The sequence below is a fragment of the Anopheles maculipalpis genome, chromosome 2RL (genome assembly GCF_943734695.1).
Source record: "Anopheles maculipalpis chromosome 2RL, idAnoMacuDA_375_x, whole genome shotgun sequence".
Taxonomy (NCBI): domain Eukaryota; kingdom Metazoa; phylum Arthropoda; class Insecta; order Diptera; family Culicidae; genus Anopheles; species Anopheles maculipalpis.
The window spans coordinates 69,435,860-69,456,321 of record NC_064871.1 but is presented as its reverse complement, the minus strand read 5'-3'; the positions used below and the strand labels follow the sequence as shown (position 1 = coordinate 69,456,321).

At 42.8% G+C, this 20,462-nt stretch overlaps 3 protein-coding genes across 4 annotated transcripts in view; 2 read left to right on the top strand and 1 right to left on the bottom strand.

The window, feature by feature from the left end:
* The window catches only part of LOC126556186 (mitochondrial genome maintenance exonuclease 1-like), a 306,337-nt gene that overhangs the window by 175,167 nt on the left and 110,708 nt on the right, over positions 1-20,462 (top strand). The window lies entirely within an intron of this gene.
* The window catches only part of LOC126567431 (protein LTV1 homolog), a 255,962-nt gene that overhangs the window by 138,406 nt on the left and 97,094 nt on the right, over positions 1-20,462 (bottom strand). The gene's annotated exons all lie outside the window — the stretch shown is intronic.
* LOC126556192 (uncharacterized) overlaps positions 1-20,462 on the top strand; it is a 30,712-nt gene that overhangs the window by 5,629 nt on the left and 4,621 nt on the right. The window contains exons 2-3 of the mRNA XM_050211416.1: positions 17,149-17,498; positions 18,609-18,780. Coding sequence (XP_050067373.1) covers positions 17,149-17,498; positions 18,609-18,780 — 522 coding nt within the window. The remainder of the gene's footprint in view (positions 1-17,148; positions 17,499-18,608; positions 18,781-20,462) is intronic.

Below are 20,462 nucleotides of genomic sequence, written 5' to 3'. Positions count from 1 at the left end.
TATCTAAATTAAGTAAATTCATTTCTGTTTGCGCTGTCAACAATGAAAAGGATGCGAAACAATAAAAAACGTTGCAATATAGACTACCGTTATTAGGGATCACGGCATTACAGTGTCGTCGGGTGGACACATCTCGGGTGAACTTTATTATTCTTATTCCTACCAGTCTCCATTCATCTTATCAAGTTATCGCTATCCAACACATGATCCTTCGCAATCGTCGTCTCAGCCGACGACGGAGGTGGTCAGACAAGCTCTCTTGGCTATCGGAAGCATCTGACAAGGGTTCACTATTCCCAACCGGTCCTACCAACCCTGGCGCATAGGGCAGTGCTAATAAGAATGACCCAAGTCACCCCGTTTGCAACCTTTCCTATTAACTTCTTCTCATGCGTCTGCAAGTGGTGTGACGTGATCTACAAATACCCGGCCTCATAAATTCCCCTTAGAGTCCGGAAAGCAACGGAAGCATTCCTCCGGGTTTTGTCCTCTCATACGATGGCAAAAACACACACACACAAGCTTTCAATAGATCCGATTTGATAAGTGCTGCCTTAGTGGAGAGTTGCAGTATTTAGACACAAAAAAAAATCCATTGTACTGTACTTCCACACTTTGCACTTTCCCTTGCTGCACTCACTCAATGTCTTGTGCTTCCTGGTTATGGAGCACTGCTTTCCCTATTGCACCGTTATCTAGCCTGTTTGTTGTTGGGATGCTGTGACGAACGATCCGTATATTGTGTGTGTGTGTACGAGTTTTTGTACGTGTGCACGTGGTTAGCACTCGCATGTGAATGGTTTTGTCACCGAAGATAAATAGCCTCCATTCATTTGTGAGACGTTCGTTTGCTATCGCGCACACCCCGAGGACTCTGTCGGTTAGTCCTCTGGTCAACGGCAGCGTTGGCACTTCATTGCAGAGCAGAGAGGCGAATAGCTGCTGGAAACCTGTTGGGGCATTTGCTTTGTGCTTTTCTCACTTGCGGTGCTGGTGCCGAAGGCGCTGAAGTGACACCTCGGGCAATGCATACTTCATACTGGCACGAACACGTACACACCAAATCATACCATAGGATGGGCTCAAACAAGCTGACCATAACTTGCGAGCTGCATCCATGCGTTGCGGAGCGTTCTAAATCAGGTTGTCCAATTAAATTCTTCAAATAAAGAAAGGGCGTGTGAGGCATGAATTTTCAGGCATTTTTCCAAATACTTTAACTTGGAAAAAGGTCAAATTTTATGACGCTTAATGTAGCAAACTATAGCTGGACAAAAAGATTTGTTGAAACAATCAGTGCATTCGAATAGAGAGCTCTTCTCCTTATACGATGCGTTACCAAGAATCATAAACCGTTCGCATGAGAAGGGTTAATTCCTGGAAATGCTTCATGTTAAGGTTCAGTATGACTGGAAATGGTCGACCTCCAGGTGCTCCAATACCCAACACTCAATTTTCTACCAAACCACTCGTACCGCCACAGTTAATGATGTTGTCCAGAATGACCTGGAACGGTTAGCCTCTCTGGTCCGAGATTCTTTCAATGGCCTAGCCGTTGTTCTTACGCTGTGTTGCACAGTCTTTAAACTGGTAGAAGAAGCTTTTCGTCTCTTTATTTTTACCTTTCGTTTCATTCCATAACTGTACCACAACAGCTATTTTCATGACGGTGACATTTTCTACCTCAAGCGTTTTCTCAATTTCTGCTCACAGCGCTCTACCACTTAACGAAATGTTCAAGCGCTTGTATGTGCTTTGCCCTTTTGCTCCGTATTCCCCGATGGGGGGAAAAGATCTCTAAGCCAAGCTGCTACCAGGACGTCAATAGTTTGACCTTCACGCGGCAAACCGCTGCCACTCGTCTGTGGGAATGCGCTGAAATATTGCATTTGCGGTGAAAATCCGGTCGGTCGGACGGAGATTGGATTAATTTTCGATTTTTCCGTCCCAGCTTCCACGTCGCTTTTGTGTGATTATTTCTTCCATCATGTATCGGGCGATGGCCCAGCAGTATGTGCACGATAGGGCAGAAGATTATACGATGGACCGAATTTGTGGCAGTGATTTCGACAAACGAACACGGAAACGATTTTCTTGATGACGGTACGATGAAGGAAATTGTTTGATTGTGGAAGAATTTAAAGCAGTCCGAGCGGCGACGAGAACCTGCTGCTGAATGGGTAAATTGATACAAACCTGATCGGATCGTTTCAAAATCAAGCCATAAACCAGGATGGAGTGCAGGAATGTGGAGGGTACATTGGAATTAAATTGAAATGTCCCTTGCGAGGTACAGCTGGTATGCAGAAATGCAGATTTCGAGTACCATCAATCAATACAGAATTAATCAGATTAGTTCGGATCTTTGGCGAATATTCGAAGAATTTGTAATTATGAGTGAATTAATTTGTCCGTCTGATTGTAAAATGAAACACTTTCTATTGTGTTTGTGGACATTAGCCATGAACAAAATAGTATCTGAATTATTCTAAACAAATACACAGTTTATACTGATTTTTTTTAAAACAAGAAATAAATTTCGACTTTTATACCTCACTTTTCTCGGTATAAACCTTTCCTAAAAGTGTAAAATGCATGAATATTTCATTAAATTATTTTGAATCCCACTATTTCTGTAATCGGAAAAATAAACATGTAACTCGCTTCCATGAGAGGGTAGTAATAAATACTCAAACTCCATCCACAACGGTCGTACTTCCATTCCATGGCTTACACTCGTTATGTCTGCGGAACTACCACACTTTGGACGTTGGCTGACCCTTCGCTTCGGTGTTGCTTATCAAGTCAATTTATTAAATTTAATTGGCACATTTTAGCTCATTTCCGGTTGTACCAGCTAGCGAACAGTGTTATCACACAGTACACTGCCCACGAACACCACGCAGCAAGTACGTAGAAAATGAGGGAAAAGAGTATTTGGTGAACAATTTTCCTATAAACTTATCGCCCGAAGCCCGAAGTGGTCATGTAAAGCCGCATGACTCTGAACTCTGGACCAGGGAAGGGAGTAATGTGTGAGTGTATATAATTCAGCCCGCATCTCGATAGGTGTGTATACTGTGTGTGTGTGTGTGTGTGTGTGTGTGTGTGTGTGTGTGTGTGTGTGTGTGTGTATGGGATGCGAAGTGAACAGAGAGTTGTGGATTTAATTTAAATTTTATTTAAAAATACATTTCCGCTGCCATCGCAACAAGCATTATGCCGTTATCATGTTTCTAATGTTGGCACGCAAGATGCTGCCAGTAATTAATTAACTACCCTTTTGTCATAAGGAAAACTAGTGATTTCCGTTGTGCTGTCAGTGAAAGGCGTAGACTAGAGTATTTTTATTAATGAAATCATTTTTCATTCTATTACATATTATACTAAACCCAGAATATGGCTAGGGCGTCCTTGTCGAAGCAAAACTTGAAATTAAATAGGAAATTGTACCCTCCAAAGACTAATCTTGCCTAACTGATCGGCCTAATTTTTGCTGTTATATTTGCAAAAATATCCTCATCGAGAAGAAAAACAATCCCATAATATCCACGATAAAGACTATTTGATTTATTTAGCAGAGCTTTGATCGTAGATAGATGGTCAGTCCTGCGTACGAGACGTTCTTGGCGAGATTCGATATCCGATCCTGTCACACGTGTCTGTCTGTGAAAGTCAGCAGTGTAACCGCCGCCCAAATACATCTTACAGACTTCCAATAGGGAAGAAGGGGTGTAGGAAAGAGAGAAGACTTTCAATAGTGAAGATGCAGCGTTAACCATCTTGGTTTGAACTGGCTGACTTGACTATATTTTGACTTGTCGCCTGCGGTTTTTGACTCTAATAGTCAAAAACCGCTGGCGGATTTTCGATTAAGAGCATTGATGTTTATTGTTTTATCCACCCGTTTCATGGCAGCTTCAGTAGACAAAAACCGAAGGCAGCAATTAACATAGGCGGCTGTATTAACATAATCACGAATTATGCCAACCTGCTTCATTCGAATACCTTGTTGAGGCGTTTCATTTCTTCTGGGTAGGGACCATGGGTTCTACGAGCTGCAATATATAGCTTCTATTCTAATAATTAAGGCAACAATTAAGCTCATGCCAACTATATTGCTTACTTACTTACTTATCAAGCACTACAACCGCCGTCGTCCGCCAATCCGTTATCCCGGCCTTGATGGCAGATGATTCTACGCCATCCTCCCACCTCAATGTGGGCCTACCACGCCTCCTCTGTCCGTGTGGACGGCCTAAAAGGACTTTCTGAGCTGGGTTGTCCGGTGCCATGCGTATAACAAGGCCAGCCCATCCGAGCCTGGCGAGCCTAATTCACCGCACGACGGTCCTTCTATGCATCTTCCTTTCGAGCGCGGCTAAGAGGGCTTCGCCTGTTTGGGACAGGGCCGCCATTTCTCAGAGGCGTATGTGAGTACTGGGACTTTAAAGGTACGATACAGTCCCAGCTTCGACCGTTGCGACAGGTTTTTTGAAGTGAGATGCTTCCTCAGGCTGTAGAATGACCGGTTGGCCGCCAGCAATCCGTCTCTATGCTGACTTTCGACCCGCGATAGGTGAAGTTTTGGACGACTTAAAATTTGTGGTCACCTATCCGTACATCACCCCACGTAGTTCCGGTTTTCTTAGTAGAGCCGCTGATGATGCCACCATTAATTTGGTCTTTGCCTCGTTAATCTGCTACCCGTGGCCTCTGCTACCTGCGAGAGCCGAAGACCAATGGCTTATAGAAGATGGTTCCCGAAGTCTCCACCTCCGAGTCAAGAATGGCCCTTTCTAACGCCAAGTTGAATAGGAGACAGGCGAGCCCATCTACCTGACGCAGGCCTTTGGTGGTAGCAAAGGACTCTGAGAATTTTCCTTCCACCTTCACCTGGCATGTGACGTTGGTCATGGTCATTCTAACAAGCCTGATCAGTTTGGCCGGGATTCCAAAAAAAAGCTCATGGCTCATAAACATGTTATCAGATATCCCAAAAACCTTCACTCACTTCTCTTGGCCAACGAAGATTTGGTAAGCTTAACATGCGATGATATTTAAAAAGCACAAACAATCGTGACAGTGTCAGACATTAAGCGAGATAGCTCGCACTCAGATTTTTTTTTAAATTTCGTAATCAAAAATCAGCCAGGCCGTATTCCTTAGACACACAGAAATGTCATTAACACAGAATAGTTTTGTGCCTTAATCTTTAGGGTTTCGTCGTTATAATTTTTTAAAATATTGTTTGATTTTTCTTCTATTTTATTCCTAATAAGGTTGTTTGATTTCCTTAGAACGTATTTTATAATCAGCGCCAATTTCAGTCACCTTAATATCAATTCATTGCATAAATTGATTCGTTCTTACACCATTCAAATCACGAGACGCACAATTTTCATTTAGCATGAATATATGCATTTCCAAAAGACAACTAAAATAGAACACAAAATGGCGAAATGGGCGCTACATCCGTGTTGGAAATGAATCGAAATCACACGTGCATTATGTAGATTACATTGAATTATTTTGTTTTATTACCTTTTAACGACATTGCGGTGATGATGATGGGATATAATCCCTTTCGTCTGTTCCGTCCCAGCGCCTGCAGGCTTATTATAATTTAACCGCATTGCATCATGCTCCACGATCCTGCCTGTGCTAAACCAAAAGCGTTAGAGAATGCTTTCCCGCTTTCATCATCCACCGTTGCCGTGCAAAAGCTGCAATTAATTTTCAATAACATATTTAACATACAATTCCCATCATTCTCTTCATCGCTAATCAAAAGTATGGACCGTTGCATGGAGGTTGTGTCGCGTGTCGAAAACATGGTTCATCCATTTCGATCGATTTTCACCCAGACCCTTTCGGCGAGAGAGGCGTGTGCCCATGTCTTGGGTCGGGCGGGCAAAGCAAAAGGCGGATGAAGCTTTACCGGAGGTCACCTAATCCAATAATCGTTATTATTGCAAAACACTTTGCGAACGGTTTAATTAGCTCCAACAATTCCACGCGGCCACCCAACAGCAGCGGTATAGGGATTCATTAAAATGTGTTGTGCTTAATGTGTTTGGGATGCCGCTGCAAAACAGCTTACGTTAGCGTCATTAAAACACGCCGGCAAAGCATCTCCTTTATGTGGGGTTACCGTTCCAAACCTCGGCCAGCTTACGGTCTAGCGGTTGGGAGCGGGCAGAGATGGAATAATATAAATTCCAAGAACGTTCCAGGGAGTTCACCATGAAAGGGGTGACAGGCGAAGGGTGGGACTTAAAGGAGCAAAGGCTAAACTTTGAATGAGTCCCGAATGACTTCTTCCCCACAGGAAGAAGCACTTTCGTGAACGACAGCACGGGAAAGCATAGTCGATTAACACAGTGGCAGAGAAATAAATGCTTTTCATCATACTTTGGCATTCCAATCGGGCGCTACAGTGTTGAGCAGAGCGGTAGTGGATAGGGTGTTGACTTATTTGAAAATTTGTGTTCATAAGTTTCTACACCAAAAGCGCAAACATTGTGTGAAATATAGCAGTTCAATTTAAAATTTATGTAACGTTTGTAAAATTATTTAAAATGTTATCAAAAGATTAAATTCAAAAGCAACGATTGAACGTAAAAACTTCTTGTAATCGCCCTTTCCGGACAAGTTTCACTGCCCATAATTCATTTCTTGTTCAAACAATTCGTCCACGCTTATCTATACACGCCGCAGTGTGATAAATATCCATCAGCAAACCCCGGCTAAGAGCGCCCGGTTCGTTCCTGCTGCAATCTCGAAAAGCTCCTTTATATGGAGAGCACACAACGGTGGCAACACTTAGTAGACGATAGACAAAACAAAGCACTAGCAACAACAGCTACAGAAAGCTACATTCTAGCATCGGTATGAATAGAGGGATAGGGTGAGTTAAATTTTTGAGATTTTGTTTGCGATAAACTAAAGCTTAGGCGGATGCTTGTGATGGTGCTCTGATGGTGCTTTTACTGTGGCAGTTCTAGTGCTTCGCAGACACTAGCCGAACTCCATGCTTTGGGAGCATTGCACGGGCAAGTGGTAAAAGAAATTTGCCTATCTCTCTATATCCGGCTGGTGGTGGATGGCTTACACTGTGCGAGCAATCCGAAGCGAATAAAAAGGGGAGTGTGCGTCAGCTTAAGACAATAAAAGAAATCGTTTCTCCACCTTTCGCTCTTTGCCTCTGCGTGAGTTAGTTTTGTTTACTTTTGCTAGCGGATGTTTACACTATCGTACAATTTCTGCTATTTCTATCCATTTTCTTACGCATCCCACGAATCCCGAACAAAGCTCCTACCAGATAAGCAATAAAGTTGTTTCTGCTCCATTCCTTAGGAACTGTGGAGGAATTGTTAATCTTTTTGACCGCTATTTATTTTCTTTGCTATCCACTCATATTGGCCACTTTGAGTTGGCAAAATAGCTACAATTTTCTTACAGGAAATAATAAAGTAAAAATATAAAGTAATGGAGGACCAAAGCGATGGTGAACACCTAAATGAGTGATTGATTTTTGACAAACATTAATTCAACCCATGGTGACGTTTCTCTCACCATTAAACCAGTGTCTCGATTTTTAAAACATTTAAAAAGCGAATATAATAAAAAAATCTAGATAATCTACTTCTACTGACACTGTACAGAAGATTAATTTTCCCAAAAGGCGAACTCTAAACTTCCACCAATAGCCTATTCAAGGGCCACTGGCTTAACTGTCTTTTTTTCAATCTGGCTCTAGACATTCGAGACTTGGAGGAGGAATCTTCGGGAACCATAAGCTTTAAGTTAACCCAGATCCTGGCGTATGCTGATGACATAGACATGGTTGAGGCTCTCTTGTGTAGCAGAAGCTTACCAAAGGATTGAGGAATATTTCTCAATCAACTTCCGAACTAAATGATATTATACGGCTTGTGTGGCTCTTGAATTAGTTGTGTTCTTAATATATTTACATACTAACTATTGGCATAGCACATACATATAGATTATATTTGGCTCCAGGAAACCTTGCTCGACCCTGGAGATTAACGATGCAAAATTAAAAAAAAAAAAAAGGTGGTACTCCCAGCGGCTCTGCTAACAAACACTGATTTTTGCAGAGATGATCTACAGATTTGTGATCGTACGTCCAGTTGTAGAAAACTCAAAAAACCTGTCGCGATGCTTGAAACAGGGTCTATTCAAAAACCTTTAAATTTCCGATACTCACACGGTACTACGCCGTAGGTATCGGGTGGCATCGAGAATTGTTGCGGCAGATCAAGACCGTGAAACGGTGACAGCTCGGTTGTAGATCGGTACAGCTGTCAACAGTGGCGGATCAACCTCTTTGGAAGCCCTTGGCGGAATAAACTGTCCCGGGGCGGAAGAGGTAAGAAGGGTCCTTAGATCCACTACTGACCATCAAATAATAGTACCGCTCGTCTGACTTCCAATGCTTGAAAAAATTATTAGGGAACTGCTACAATAACGAGCTTTACTGCCCAGCTGTTACCCATTACTGCGCATCGAATTAGACTCGCTAGATTGCCGGAAAGGCTGGCCAAGCCAAGAGTAAAGTGTAGTACAACACTCACCAAGATAATTTGAAAAAGATTCTATAACACATTTTTTTTATTAGCATGCACGTAGTATTGTAGTATTTATTTATATTTATTTATAATTAATTATGACGTTACAATGCTGTATTGTAACTTTTTTTTCGTTTGTTTATAGAGGCTTTGAGTCCTAGAGCCTATATTCGCCTCTCCACTGTATAAAAAATCTAACATAATCTAACACAAAACTATCGTATATGTAGCTTAAATATTATGGAAAACAAGTGCGATTATGGCATCCGTGAAAATCTAATGAGGCGGTTCTGCTGGAGTTTGTCGGGTGATAGGATTGTCGTTAAATCAATTTCTAGTTGACAGGTGGCTCGGTGTGTCGTGTATCCATGGCAATCGGTGAGGATGTGGCGGACGGTGATGTCAACACCACAGAAGCCGCAGAGTGGAGGACTGGATTTTTCTAGGAGGTAGGAGTGCGTAAGGCGGGTATGACCTATACGAAGGCGGGAAAGGACTCGTTGGATGTGGCTGGATTCGGTATCTTCCCATGAAGAGGTGTTCTGCTTGATGGGACGGAGTTTGTTGCTTAGGTCCAGGTTGTGCCATGTGGAGTTCCAGTGTTGGGAGATAAGGAAGTTGGTGAAGCGGATGGCATCACGGCGTAAAAGGATGTTGTATGGTTCGTCAGGACGGAGTCGACCATCGTTGGCAAGTTGGTCGGCTTGATTCCGGAATGACCCGGAATCCAACAGAAAACGATTGTCGGGGATGCAGGTATGGAGTCTAGGAGCTGGATGTTGGGGTCTTTGGAGTTGCCGTGTTCCAGGGCAGCCAGAACAATGGCACTGTCGGTGAAGATGACGTTCGGTCGGTCGGTCTGTAATCCTTCGTTGGCGGCTAATTGAATCGCTATTGCTTCGGTGGAGAATATGGAGGTGTGGTTAGAAAGTTTGATAGCGCAGTTGTCCGTGGTGGAATGGATCCCACAGCCGGCTGAGTCCAGATGAACGGCGCCGTCTGTAAAGATATGATGAAAATGTTTTGTAATTAGTCTGAATTAAGTGATTAAAAGTACTATTGGCGATGTGGCTGCTTTTTCCGGTTCCCCGGAGAGAGCGTTTGAGTTTCCAGTCTATGACAGGTGTACGGAGATACCAGGGACGAATTCCCCGGCCGGTGGATCGGTGATAACTGATGGTTGGTGAGTGTCTGTAGTTGTCGTCGATTCCTTTCTCAAGGATCCGAGCTGCAGCTGCGACTAGTCGGTTGGTAATGATGTGTTGCATAGGAAAGACGCCGCTTTCGCAGACGAGGGAGTTAATCGAGCTGGTGACGGATGCACCAGTGGCATAGCGGATAGCTGTGTGGTAATTAGGTGCTACTCTCTTCTCGAAGGTTGCTCGTTCGCGTGAAACAATCTCGATGCCGTAGAGTAGTTTGGGTAGGAGCCAGGCATTGATGATGCGGTTTTGGGTTATACGAAAGGCCCGAGATTTGCCGGCTCCAAGCATCCGGAACTGGTTCAGCCGGTTGTTTGCTTCCTTCTTAACTTGTATTGTAACACCGCTTGTGATGGCTATATTATATGTTATGTTCTCAACCGTTGTTCGTACACTACAATGAGCACGTTTACGCTGATACGCTGATCACCAGGCACAGAGTCGAATGAATTGCGCGCCGATCGCAGGACTATCGGGCTCATCACGCTCATCTCGCTTTGTATCGTCTGTTACTATTTTGCATAGTAATTGTTGGAATACAAAAAAAAATCCTTCGTGTAAGCTCCACACCATGTCGCCTGCATCTCAACCTGTAAAGTTCCTGCATTGAAACTACATTTATAAATGGTAAACTAAATGTAATCCGAGTAATACATAATATAACCCCCTTTAATGAAACAATCCGCTTCCTGTAACATCCGATACACCATTACAATGAAAAGCAAAGCACAAAAACCTATCCCATAAAGCTACATCGAACTACGTTTCTTTTATTTCCCCAGCTTGCCATTACAACCCCGCTGGGGTTTCCCGCTTGCCAACAGCCAGCGTAAGAAACACCGAGTGGAAACTATCCGCTTTCTTTAGTGCGACGGGCAATGTTGTACAGGAGATTTTGCAAGTCTGTAGTATGACTGGTTGAACCGTATCTTGAACCGCAAGCAGGCGGCAGACGACAGAGGGCGGCAGAATTTCAATAACAGGCTAACATATCTGCCTTTCCTCTCTCTCTCTCTCTCTCTGTGGTCGATCTGCTGCTGCTGCAGCTGGAGGGTGGAACATAGCTTCTGCTGCTTTGGCGGGCAGCATAAAGCGGCTTCAGGTTGACTGACGAAAAGTGGGCAAAAGCCGGCTGGTTGCAATCACGATGGCGGTATCGCACCGAACTGTACAAACTTCATTTTGAGCTTGAACCACGAAGCGTCGTCTTCCTCCGCCCAGGACTGTTGGCAGACGGTCTTTAGTCTTCGGGTTGGAACCGCAACTGGCAGCTAAACTCCCCGTTCCCGGGTTCCCGGGCACATCGATGCTCGTACGCTTGAGTCGCTCCAGATCTGAGGAAAGCTTCGGTTCACACCATGCTTGATTTTCCATTTCCGCTCGCAAACACACTCACATAAGGAGCAAAATAAAAACCGTTTTCTACGCTGAATGAAGATGATATGAGCGTGTGTGTGTGTATGTTTTTGGATGTGTGCATGCTGGTCGGACATAAATAAACCATCTTGTGCTGCGTCTACCCCGGTCAAGCCGCTACGGGTCGCCACATAAATAGATGAAAGACCAGTGCAACAGAGGGTTGCAGAGTCGGGTTTATTTTCCTTCTTGCCTCTATCGTTCGCCATCTTTGTGTGGAAAAGGAAGCCGAATGAAACGGGGATGGTTGATAAAATAAACATGCCCGCCTTCCGAGGCTACCGCTACGGCTGCACTACGACTCCTAGCTCACTGCTCCTTCGTTACTGATGTTGGAAACACATCGGTAAGGATTTCGCCCGAATTCTGAAACGCAGCATAATAAAAAAAGGATAAAGATACAGATCAGTTTCCATCAGCTTGGCCGGAACGAAAGGAGAAAAAGAAAGCATGCCGAACCAAACCATTCTTCAATGTTGCTTCTGGATTTTATTTTTAGTTTTTAGAACATCTTTTTCTTCTGCCAACCAATCCACCGGCCAACACCTATCTATCCCTGCGGAGCAATTCCGTCTGGAGCCTGGAAATCGGCTTCCCTCTTTTCTGTTTTCTGTACAAACACTCGCACACAGCACCCATACCAACAAGAAGCAGATGGGGTCACTGGCCGTCATACGGGGTGCCGGCCCCGATGGTGCATTTGCCTGGAATGAACCGTAGCAGGGTAGTTGCTCCTGACTGGCCTTTCAAAAATCAAGTGCTTCTAAATAAAATATAAAAAAGCCTCAAAGCCATGATCCCTCAGCTCATGTGTGTGTGTGTGTGTGTTGAGAGATTTTTTTCTTCTTTCAGGGGTACTATTCTACCCTTCGGCCCAGTGTACACAATTGCACATTCCGGGACAGCAAGTCAGCAAATTGAATTCGTGTGGGCAAAAATTATCCTTACATAAACTTTTTTTTCCCCCACTTGTTAAAGAACCTTTGAACTTGTTCTTTGATATTCCGTGGATTGTGTGCTGATTTTTGCACGGATGTGTTGCCCAAACCATGGACCAGAGTTTCATTTTCTGGCGCTGTAAATAGTCAACATTTGGCACCCGGTTCATTTTTATGTCCTTTCGGCGCGTTACCAATGCGTCCCGTTATTGGGTGGATGTTTTATTTTGGGAATATGGTTCGGAATGACTGTTCCCGATTTCGGATACGTTTCCCGTATCCGAAACTGGAAGTTGATCAAATATTTAATACACTTACTCGGACACGGCTGGTCAGCGGAAAAGCGGGTGGAATACCAGGTGGATTGGGTTATTGATTTTTATTTTCACTGTTGTTTTATTAGTTTATCAATCTTATTATGCAGTAGCAGAGCAGAGAAATAGAGTTCTGTGCAAATGAAGCCCATGTTTTGGGCAATAAAGTTTATTGATATGATGGTTAGGAAAATTCTTATTCAGCATATTTAATTAAAGATGAGATGTGAAGTGATGTTATGGTTTTACATTTACAAAAATGATACGTTTTTCGACGCTATCCAGGTATCCAACCAATTCTGGATCTGTTCATAGGAAGAGAACAGCTGGTCAGCCAATCCATGTTCCATGGATCTAAACAGATTAATTTATTTTATTTTTATACTACTATGTTCAATCAAGTCACTCTAGATCGTTATTCGTAGAGTATTGAGTATTGCTAGAAGCAAAAATTTTTAGTGTATTTTGCCGCAGAAAACCTTCAGCGTAATCTTCGCTTTGATACTTCCGTGCGCTCGATGGAGACGCCTGGTGGCTGGCATTAAATGGTGCGATGGTGCCTGTTCCGGTGAATACGGCGGGTGCGGTAAAACATCCCATTTGAGGTAGTATTAAGATAGTTTTTCAAAGGTTGCGCAACATGTGGCTGAGCATTGTCATGCAACAGAATAACTTTTTTTAAACTCATCAATTATTTCCGGTAGCGTTCAGAAGTTCGTAGTAGATGACTCCGAGCTGGTCCCACCAAATACTCTGCATAACTTTCAAGCTATGGATGTTCGGCCCAGCTGATGATGTTGGGGTATGACTGGGGCAACCCCATGATTTTTTGCGCTCCGGATTGCTGAACAAAATCCACCTTTCGTCTCCCGTCACGATTCTGTGCAGGAACCCCTTTCTGTTGCGCTGCTGGACCAGCAATTCACACATGAAGAGTCTGCGTTCATTGTCACGTGGCTTCAACTCGTGTGGTATCCATTTGCCCTCCTTCTGTATAATGCCAAACGTGTTCAGCCGTGATGATATGGCCTGACGCGTTACACCAAGCACGGCTGCAAGCTATTCTTGCGTTTGGCAGTGATTTTCCTTTAGTAAAGCCGTCAATTCTTCGTTTGCGAACGTTTTGGGCATTACTTCACGTTGAGCGTCGAAACCAATCCCAACATCTTGTTTCGCTTAGAGCAGCATCGCCGTAAACACTCGAAAGCTCTCGATGCGCTTGGGCTGCCATGTTTTTCGCTCGAAACAAAACATTTTTAAAGCTCAAAATCAGACATTTTCAAGGACTAGGAACTTTTACTTGCACGAAATAATCACTAATCTGTTTACACCGTTCGATTATATCATTCTCGAACTTGATTTATGACGTTTGTAAACGAAAAAATTGCGGTGCAGTCCACAGTGGCACCATCCATTTAAAAACGGCCATTATTTAGTTGCGGACCTAATATATTATTTTTCCTTCCTCAATATAAATAAAATTATTACTCCGTTCAAATACATAGATTTTAAATACTCTGCTTGTTCAAAGTACATAATTTCTCTAACTGAAACTTGTGCTAAAAACTTTCCCATGCATCATTTTTTTCTGCATCATTAGCAGCAAAAATGGCAGCTGTTTCGTTTCTCTGCCTGTTTATTCCTTAAAAATAATTTCAATCAAACTTCTACTCCCACTGACTGTGGTACTGGTGCCTACGCACATAATTTCGTATCTTGAGCACAACAACTTTTCGGGCTTTTTGATCTTAATGTTAGGACCGAAATTGAAGTTGCCTCGAAACCATCGGACCTTATTAGTTTGTTTTTATTTCCGTAAAATGGACTGGTCGTATTGCTCGACGGACATTATCAAAGAAAGAAGGAAAAGAACCGAATACTGTCCAAGAAGAAAAGAGTTTTTTTGTTGTTGTTGTTTGTTTTCGATGCTGCAAAATGCAAACCACAAGCTCTCAACCGTAAACCAAACTGTTTGCGGTAGTATTTGAAGTTCGTATTCGGCAAAGCGGGACAGATGTTTGACCATTAATTAGCTCTTGTGGTAGTTCTTAAAATTAAATAATCTGAAAAAATCATTATAGTTTTGTTTATGTTTCAGCAACTATGGCAATAATGTTTTTTTAGTTTTTATCTAATTAGCTTTCTTCCTTTATTCATAGAAATTTTTATTTTATTGATTACAAACATCATAGGAAACTTCAAAATTTGATAACACTTACCCATCGTTTTATTATTTTTTATTTTTAAATTTATTTTATTTTTTTTTTCAAATAAACCATTGATTGTTGTTTCGGCTTTAACATAGTTGAAATAACAAAATCTCGTTACAAATTCTAAAAAATTTTTTTTAAATTATTTATCAAATCAAGAAGGTATTTTTTAAATGTTTCTTAAGCTTATTTATATTAATTTATTTTGTTTTTATACAACTATTTTCAATCAAGTCATTCAAGATCATTATTCGTAGAGTATTGAATAATGCTAGAAGCAAAAAATGTTTAAGTTTTAGTATATTTTGCCACAGAAAACCTTCAGCGTAATCTTCGCTTTGATACTTTCGAGCGCTCGATGGAGACGCCTGGTGGCGGGCATTAAAATAAACAATGCCGATAGCTGACCGATACTGACCACCGGTATAGTGCAACGTTTGCATTCCATCCCCACATCCCCAGCACTGTCGCTTTCACCCGGCAAACGTTAAATTGTAAGCTACACCATCGGTCTCCCCCCAAAAAACCCGGCATGACATCTTTGCCCCACTTGACCGTTTGCTCTCTCCTGCACTTGGTGGTGTGGTATGAAATTGAATTAAACTTTCCCACTCTGTTCTCTTTTATGGCTGTATGTGTGTGTGTGTGAATTCTTGTGTGACGCTGCCACCGTGCGTCCCTGGCCACCACAGTGCTCGAGCTATCTCTGTAGCGCTCTCGGGCGCGCTGTGCTGCACAGCAGTAAGTTTATCATGCATTTTTCCAATTCCCTGAGCAGATCCGGTCCGGCGGGATCGGTTGAGGCCCGAATCTCGATGGCCCAGTCAAAAACTGGAATGAGTATACATCGTATTGATATTGCTTTAATTGCACTAAAAGCACACCGAACAAGGAACGGCCAAAGTTGTGAGTGGTCCCCAGTGGTGGTGGTGGTAGGTGTTTTCCATCCCGTAGCACGGGCAGTGTTGTTTTATCCGAGAAAGCATTCGTACAGCAAGCCACTATTGCATAAGCTGCAGGCGCTTACTAAACCGAGTGCAGCATAGCATTGAAATGGAACGAAGGCTGGAAACGATGAAAAATGATGCAACTGTACAAAATGGAGGAAACATGCTGTCGGAAAGAAAGAAAGCAACACCCAAAAAGAAAGTTGTTGTTTCAAAATCAAATCACAATGCGTTCGTGCTCTTGGGAGGGAAAGAACAAAAAAGCTATAACAATAAAATTGAAATGAGCACAGACGGGAGCCATGTAACTTTAGCCATTCTCCACTAAAACAATGATCAATCATCTGACGCTGGCGAGTGCAAAAAAAAAAAGTATCAAATTTCATTAGCGAGAGCTAAGAGACTTCTCCTCCTTTCGCTCAAACGAATGGTGATAATGATTATGTTTTCTGTCCATTTTGTATTTTATTTCACGGCAACTACCCCATAAACAACACAGCTACAAACACAGTGAATGAAGTGCAATGTGTTTTGTAGAGGTTTTTTTTTGTAATAATTCCTCTTTCCCATTCAAGAGCTTGCTCCATTAATCGTAGCGATGCGAACAACACAGAACGGGAGAATCCGTAGCACAAACAGAAAACAAAGAAAAACAACTATCTGAGGTTGTTTTTCCCCCTGTCTTGCTTCACATCAGGCACAAGGTACGCGACCGTCCAATATACGCGTAAAACAGAGCATAAGGATAAGAAAAGGAACGAGTTGAATGAAATATTCATGTTCTTCAGCAGGCGCTTTTTCGCCTTTTCCGTGCCACCCGCTGTGCCTGAAAAAATTGCGAAAGGACCACGAGAACCGGGAGGAAACGTTGAAAGGACGTGTGATAGTTACGTTTATGCTTTTCAACATCGCCACAACAACTTGCGAAACGGTGTGTACCGTTTGTGCTACATCAATCTCATCTCCGCGAGCGAAACGAATTTTCATTTAGCACCACCAAACTCTTCCAAACCCACCCGAATTGCCCGACAAAACAAGTTCTCACCCACCGTCAGTCAGTGGGACGACGAGGCTAAAAGTTTCGCCACGTTTTGCGCAAGTATGGCCTCGTAAAATCATTCCCGCGACAGGTTGCCTCACTAAGGCCCGTCCCCACCCGTGCCACCGTAGTCCACCGTGATTAAGATAAATGAATTTACATGCAAATGATGATGATTATTCCGCGTGACATCGGTATTGGTAGCTTTGCTTTGGCGATGCAATCGCTTCATGTTACCTACGGGGACACGCGTAAAGATCGTGTGTGTGAGACACACACACACACATAGACCACGTGTATGGTCGAAGAACCTGTGATGGAGGGTTAAACGTATCCACCATCCAACCGAATGGAGCCACCCAGCCATGCGGGAGGGAATTGCATAAAATTATAATCTAACCACATACAAGAGCTACAGCCACTCAACCTCCCTGTACCGGGGGGATTTCCCTTGCTACCTGTCCGTGCTCCGGTTTTCTCATTTGCAGCGTACCATTCCGTGCACATAACGAACCTAAACGTACCGAAGACGTACGTCCTCGATCGGAGCACTTACGATGCGGTCGGATCGAGCACACTGCCAACAGTACAGCACGGTGGCGAGGACTTTACCACAGGCCTGCCGATGACATCGACCACCGAGGAAGAACACCTTCCTGCCCTCGTGTCTGCTACGGTGCCGACCGACGCTAGCAACCTTACCGACGCCGGTTTGAAGCCACTCATCATGGACTGTCAGTACGAGATTAAGGCACGCGAGTGTGGCTTCGTGCTCAAGTGGTACTTCAACAAGAAGCTCATCTACCAGTGGATTCCGTCCCGGACGCCGGTGGGAATGGTAAGTAGTGGCTGGTAGGAAGTGCTGAACGCGCGAGCTTCTTTTGGGGAGTTGAGTGAAGAAATACTGGGCTTTGCTCTTCATTAACATCGTCGATCGTGAAATGGCATGCTGTTAGAGGGTGGTACAGTGTGGCTCAGAAGTGTGTGATTTACAATATCAGTGATTTTATTTTTGCATTTTATTATTATCCATTCTCAACACCATGTGTGACGGAAACCATGAACATTAAAATTAAGGCATTTCCTCCTTATTCTTTGCCTTATTCCGGCCTTATGCTCGGTTGTGGATGTGTGGTTGTTGTCCAGCTCTATTGTGAGTTGTATTCCTCAGGTAGATGTAGATGTTTTATTTCTAAGGAAGTTGAATGCATCTGGGTTGACGATTGTGATTTGATCCCGCCGCCAAACGCTTCCGAACCCAACGCCAACACAGTCGAACTCGTTGTGTCAAGGCTGAACATTGAACATTTCGAACAACATTGAACAGAGAAAACCTGTAATAATGACATGGAATCAGAGGCCAAGTCTTTTGGCTCTAGCGAATCGGTAGATGAGCCTCATGTACGTGAGGTCCCTGGTAGCCAACACTTTTCTTATTGTTGTGCCCGTTCGTCTGCCGATTGCAGTTTCAAATTCGACGAAGCGACATAGAAAGTGATCCACATTTTAATAGTTATAATATTTAGCTGCGCAATTTTAAATTACAAGCCAATCACGCCCGAATGTATGTTTCACATTCAACGATACTAACTAATTAAATTTGTGTAATATTATCAAATCTTTTGACACATTATTTCTTTTAGCATCTTCTTCAAAAAATTCCCTTTAACTTGGTTCTCTAACAAGCCATTAATTTTGGTTTTCAATATTCAAATTCTAATCTCACCAACCACACACTGCGACCACACTGTAGACGCACTCAAAGCAATCCATAATTCTAATTCCATCAATTTCCGTGCACATCGACAGCGCACAGTAAGGTCGGAAACCGTTTCAAGCACTTCATGCCGTTCCAATGTTCATTTCCTTTCTGCAAAATGCGGCTGCCCCACAACGGTGGATGGATCTCTTCATCATCATCTGGCGTACGCGGCGACGCGGCAAGCAGAACCAGTTCAAGAACGAACTGCAGACCAACTACTCGATGTCCGATTCCATCAACTACAAGTACCGTGCCTTGGTGATACGTAATCCGAAGCTGAACCACAGCGGCGAGTATATGTGCTCGGTGCAGACGTACGATTCGTTCGATCGGCGGATGGCACGGTTTCAGATTGTCGGTAAGCATACTTACTCCTGACGTCTGTCGTAGACGGAAAGATGCCACCTCTTCCACCTTTTGCACTCCTGCTCCTGCTGGTGTGTGATGCGATTAGGCCGGGGATGTAATTACCTTTCCTGGCGGAATGTGCCTGTGGTATGGTTCGTAAATGTCAGCTGGCGGATCGTGTTGCGTTGTGCCATTTTACGATGTAATCGCATCTATCGATTTACATCTTGGAATGCTATCTCGTGCGGAGAAAGCGAGGTGTTACGGCATATTATGTTACTTCATTCATTTCATTTGCTGTTCCCATTCGGGTGGACATTTATTTATAGTTTGTGGAACGTTTTGCCGGATGAGAACAATTTTGAATGCGACAGAAATTGTTCTATTACAAAGCAAAAACAAAATTTTTCTATTATAATCAAAAATGATCTCCAATTTTTTGACTAATCAACCTCGGGGGAACATGAAAAACGTTTGTTCAAGTGCAAGTATTTATTAGTACGCTTACGCTGTAAGTTATTAAAATATAGCTTTTCAGTTTAAAGCTTTTTATATTTTTTATGGGGCCGGACCGGTGGTATAGGCGACAGCGACGCCGGTCTTCAAACGACAGGACCAGGGTTCAAATCCCATCCGGAACGTCCCCCCGTAGTGAGGTTTGACTAAGCAACTACGTGATATCAGCAGTCTAGTAAGCCATTTTCGATGGCCGGCATGACCTTAGAGGTCGTTAAGCCAAGAAGAACAAGATTTTTTTTAAAATAAGTTATCTTATTTAAAAAAGTATCTTCATGTTTTTTTACGATAATTTTAATATCCACTCCAGCATTTAAAGATCAATGTTTTCAAAGTCATGAATTTTTAATTCTTGATTTAAATAGGTATCGTTCGTGATGATTCCACACATAACCTAGTGGGAGGATTTAGAAATGAACCAGAATTATTAAATTATACCTTTTTTCCGAAGGCTCTTCCTTTGGTTTCCTATGCTCATTTACCTTTTATTTATTTGGTTTCGTTCTAATCGCGAAGATTCTCGGTATCCTCGGTGGTATTAATTTCAAAACTAATTTTAGACCAAATAAATTGTTGCTTTTAGTATTAATAGTAGAATTGCAGGTTCCATTTTTAAAGCAAACCCCTTTTTCCTTAACCATTTTGTCAAAATTTACCAAAACATTGAGGTTTTCTTCAGTACCTTCAAATTTAATTTTGTTCTTGAGTATATTTTTCATCATCTTGTCTCAGCAATATACTAGGCCATGCCGGCCATCCAATGGTTTGCTAGACTTACTGGTAATAACACGTTGTTGGATAGTCGTTCTCCATTACGGGGAACGGTTTAGAGGGGATTCGATGTCCGATTTTGTCGTGTAAGATCGACGCCATTATCGGCTCGGTCACTCAACGTCATAGGAAGGGTCGGGGATAATTATTTTTAATATATTTTTCTATTTTAATTTATTTTTAATTAGTTATTTGGAAAAACAACCTCTCGTCTGTAGACATGTGCCGATCATCTTATCTTTTAACTATGCATATCTAAGACTGTGTATATTTTCGTGTATAGAGCATACACGAAATAGAAGCAAATAGAAAGAGGATTTTTTTCCAACAACCTGTGCAGCCTTGCGATCTGCGATCTCGAACTGATTTTACGGCCCCGTACGCAATCGATAAAAACTTTCAATT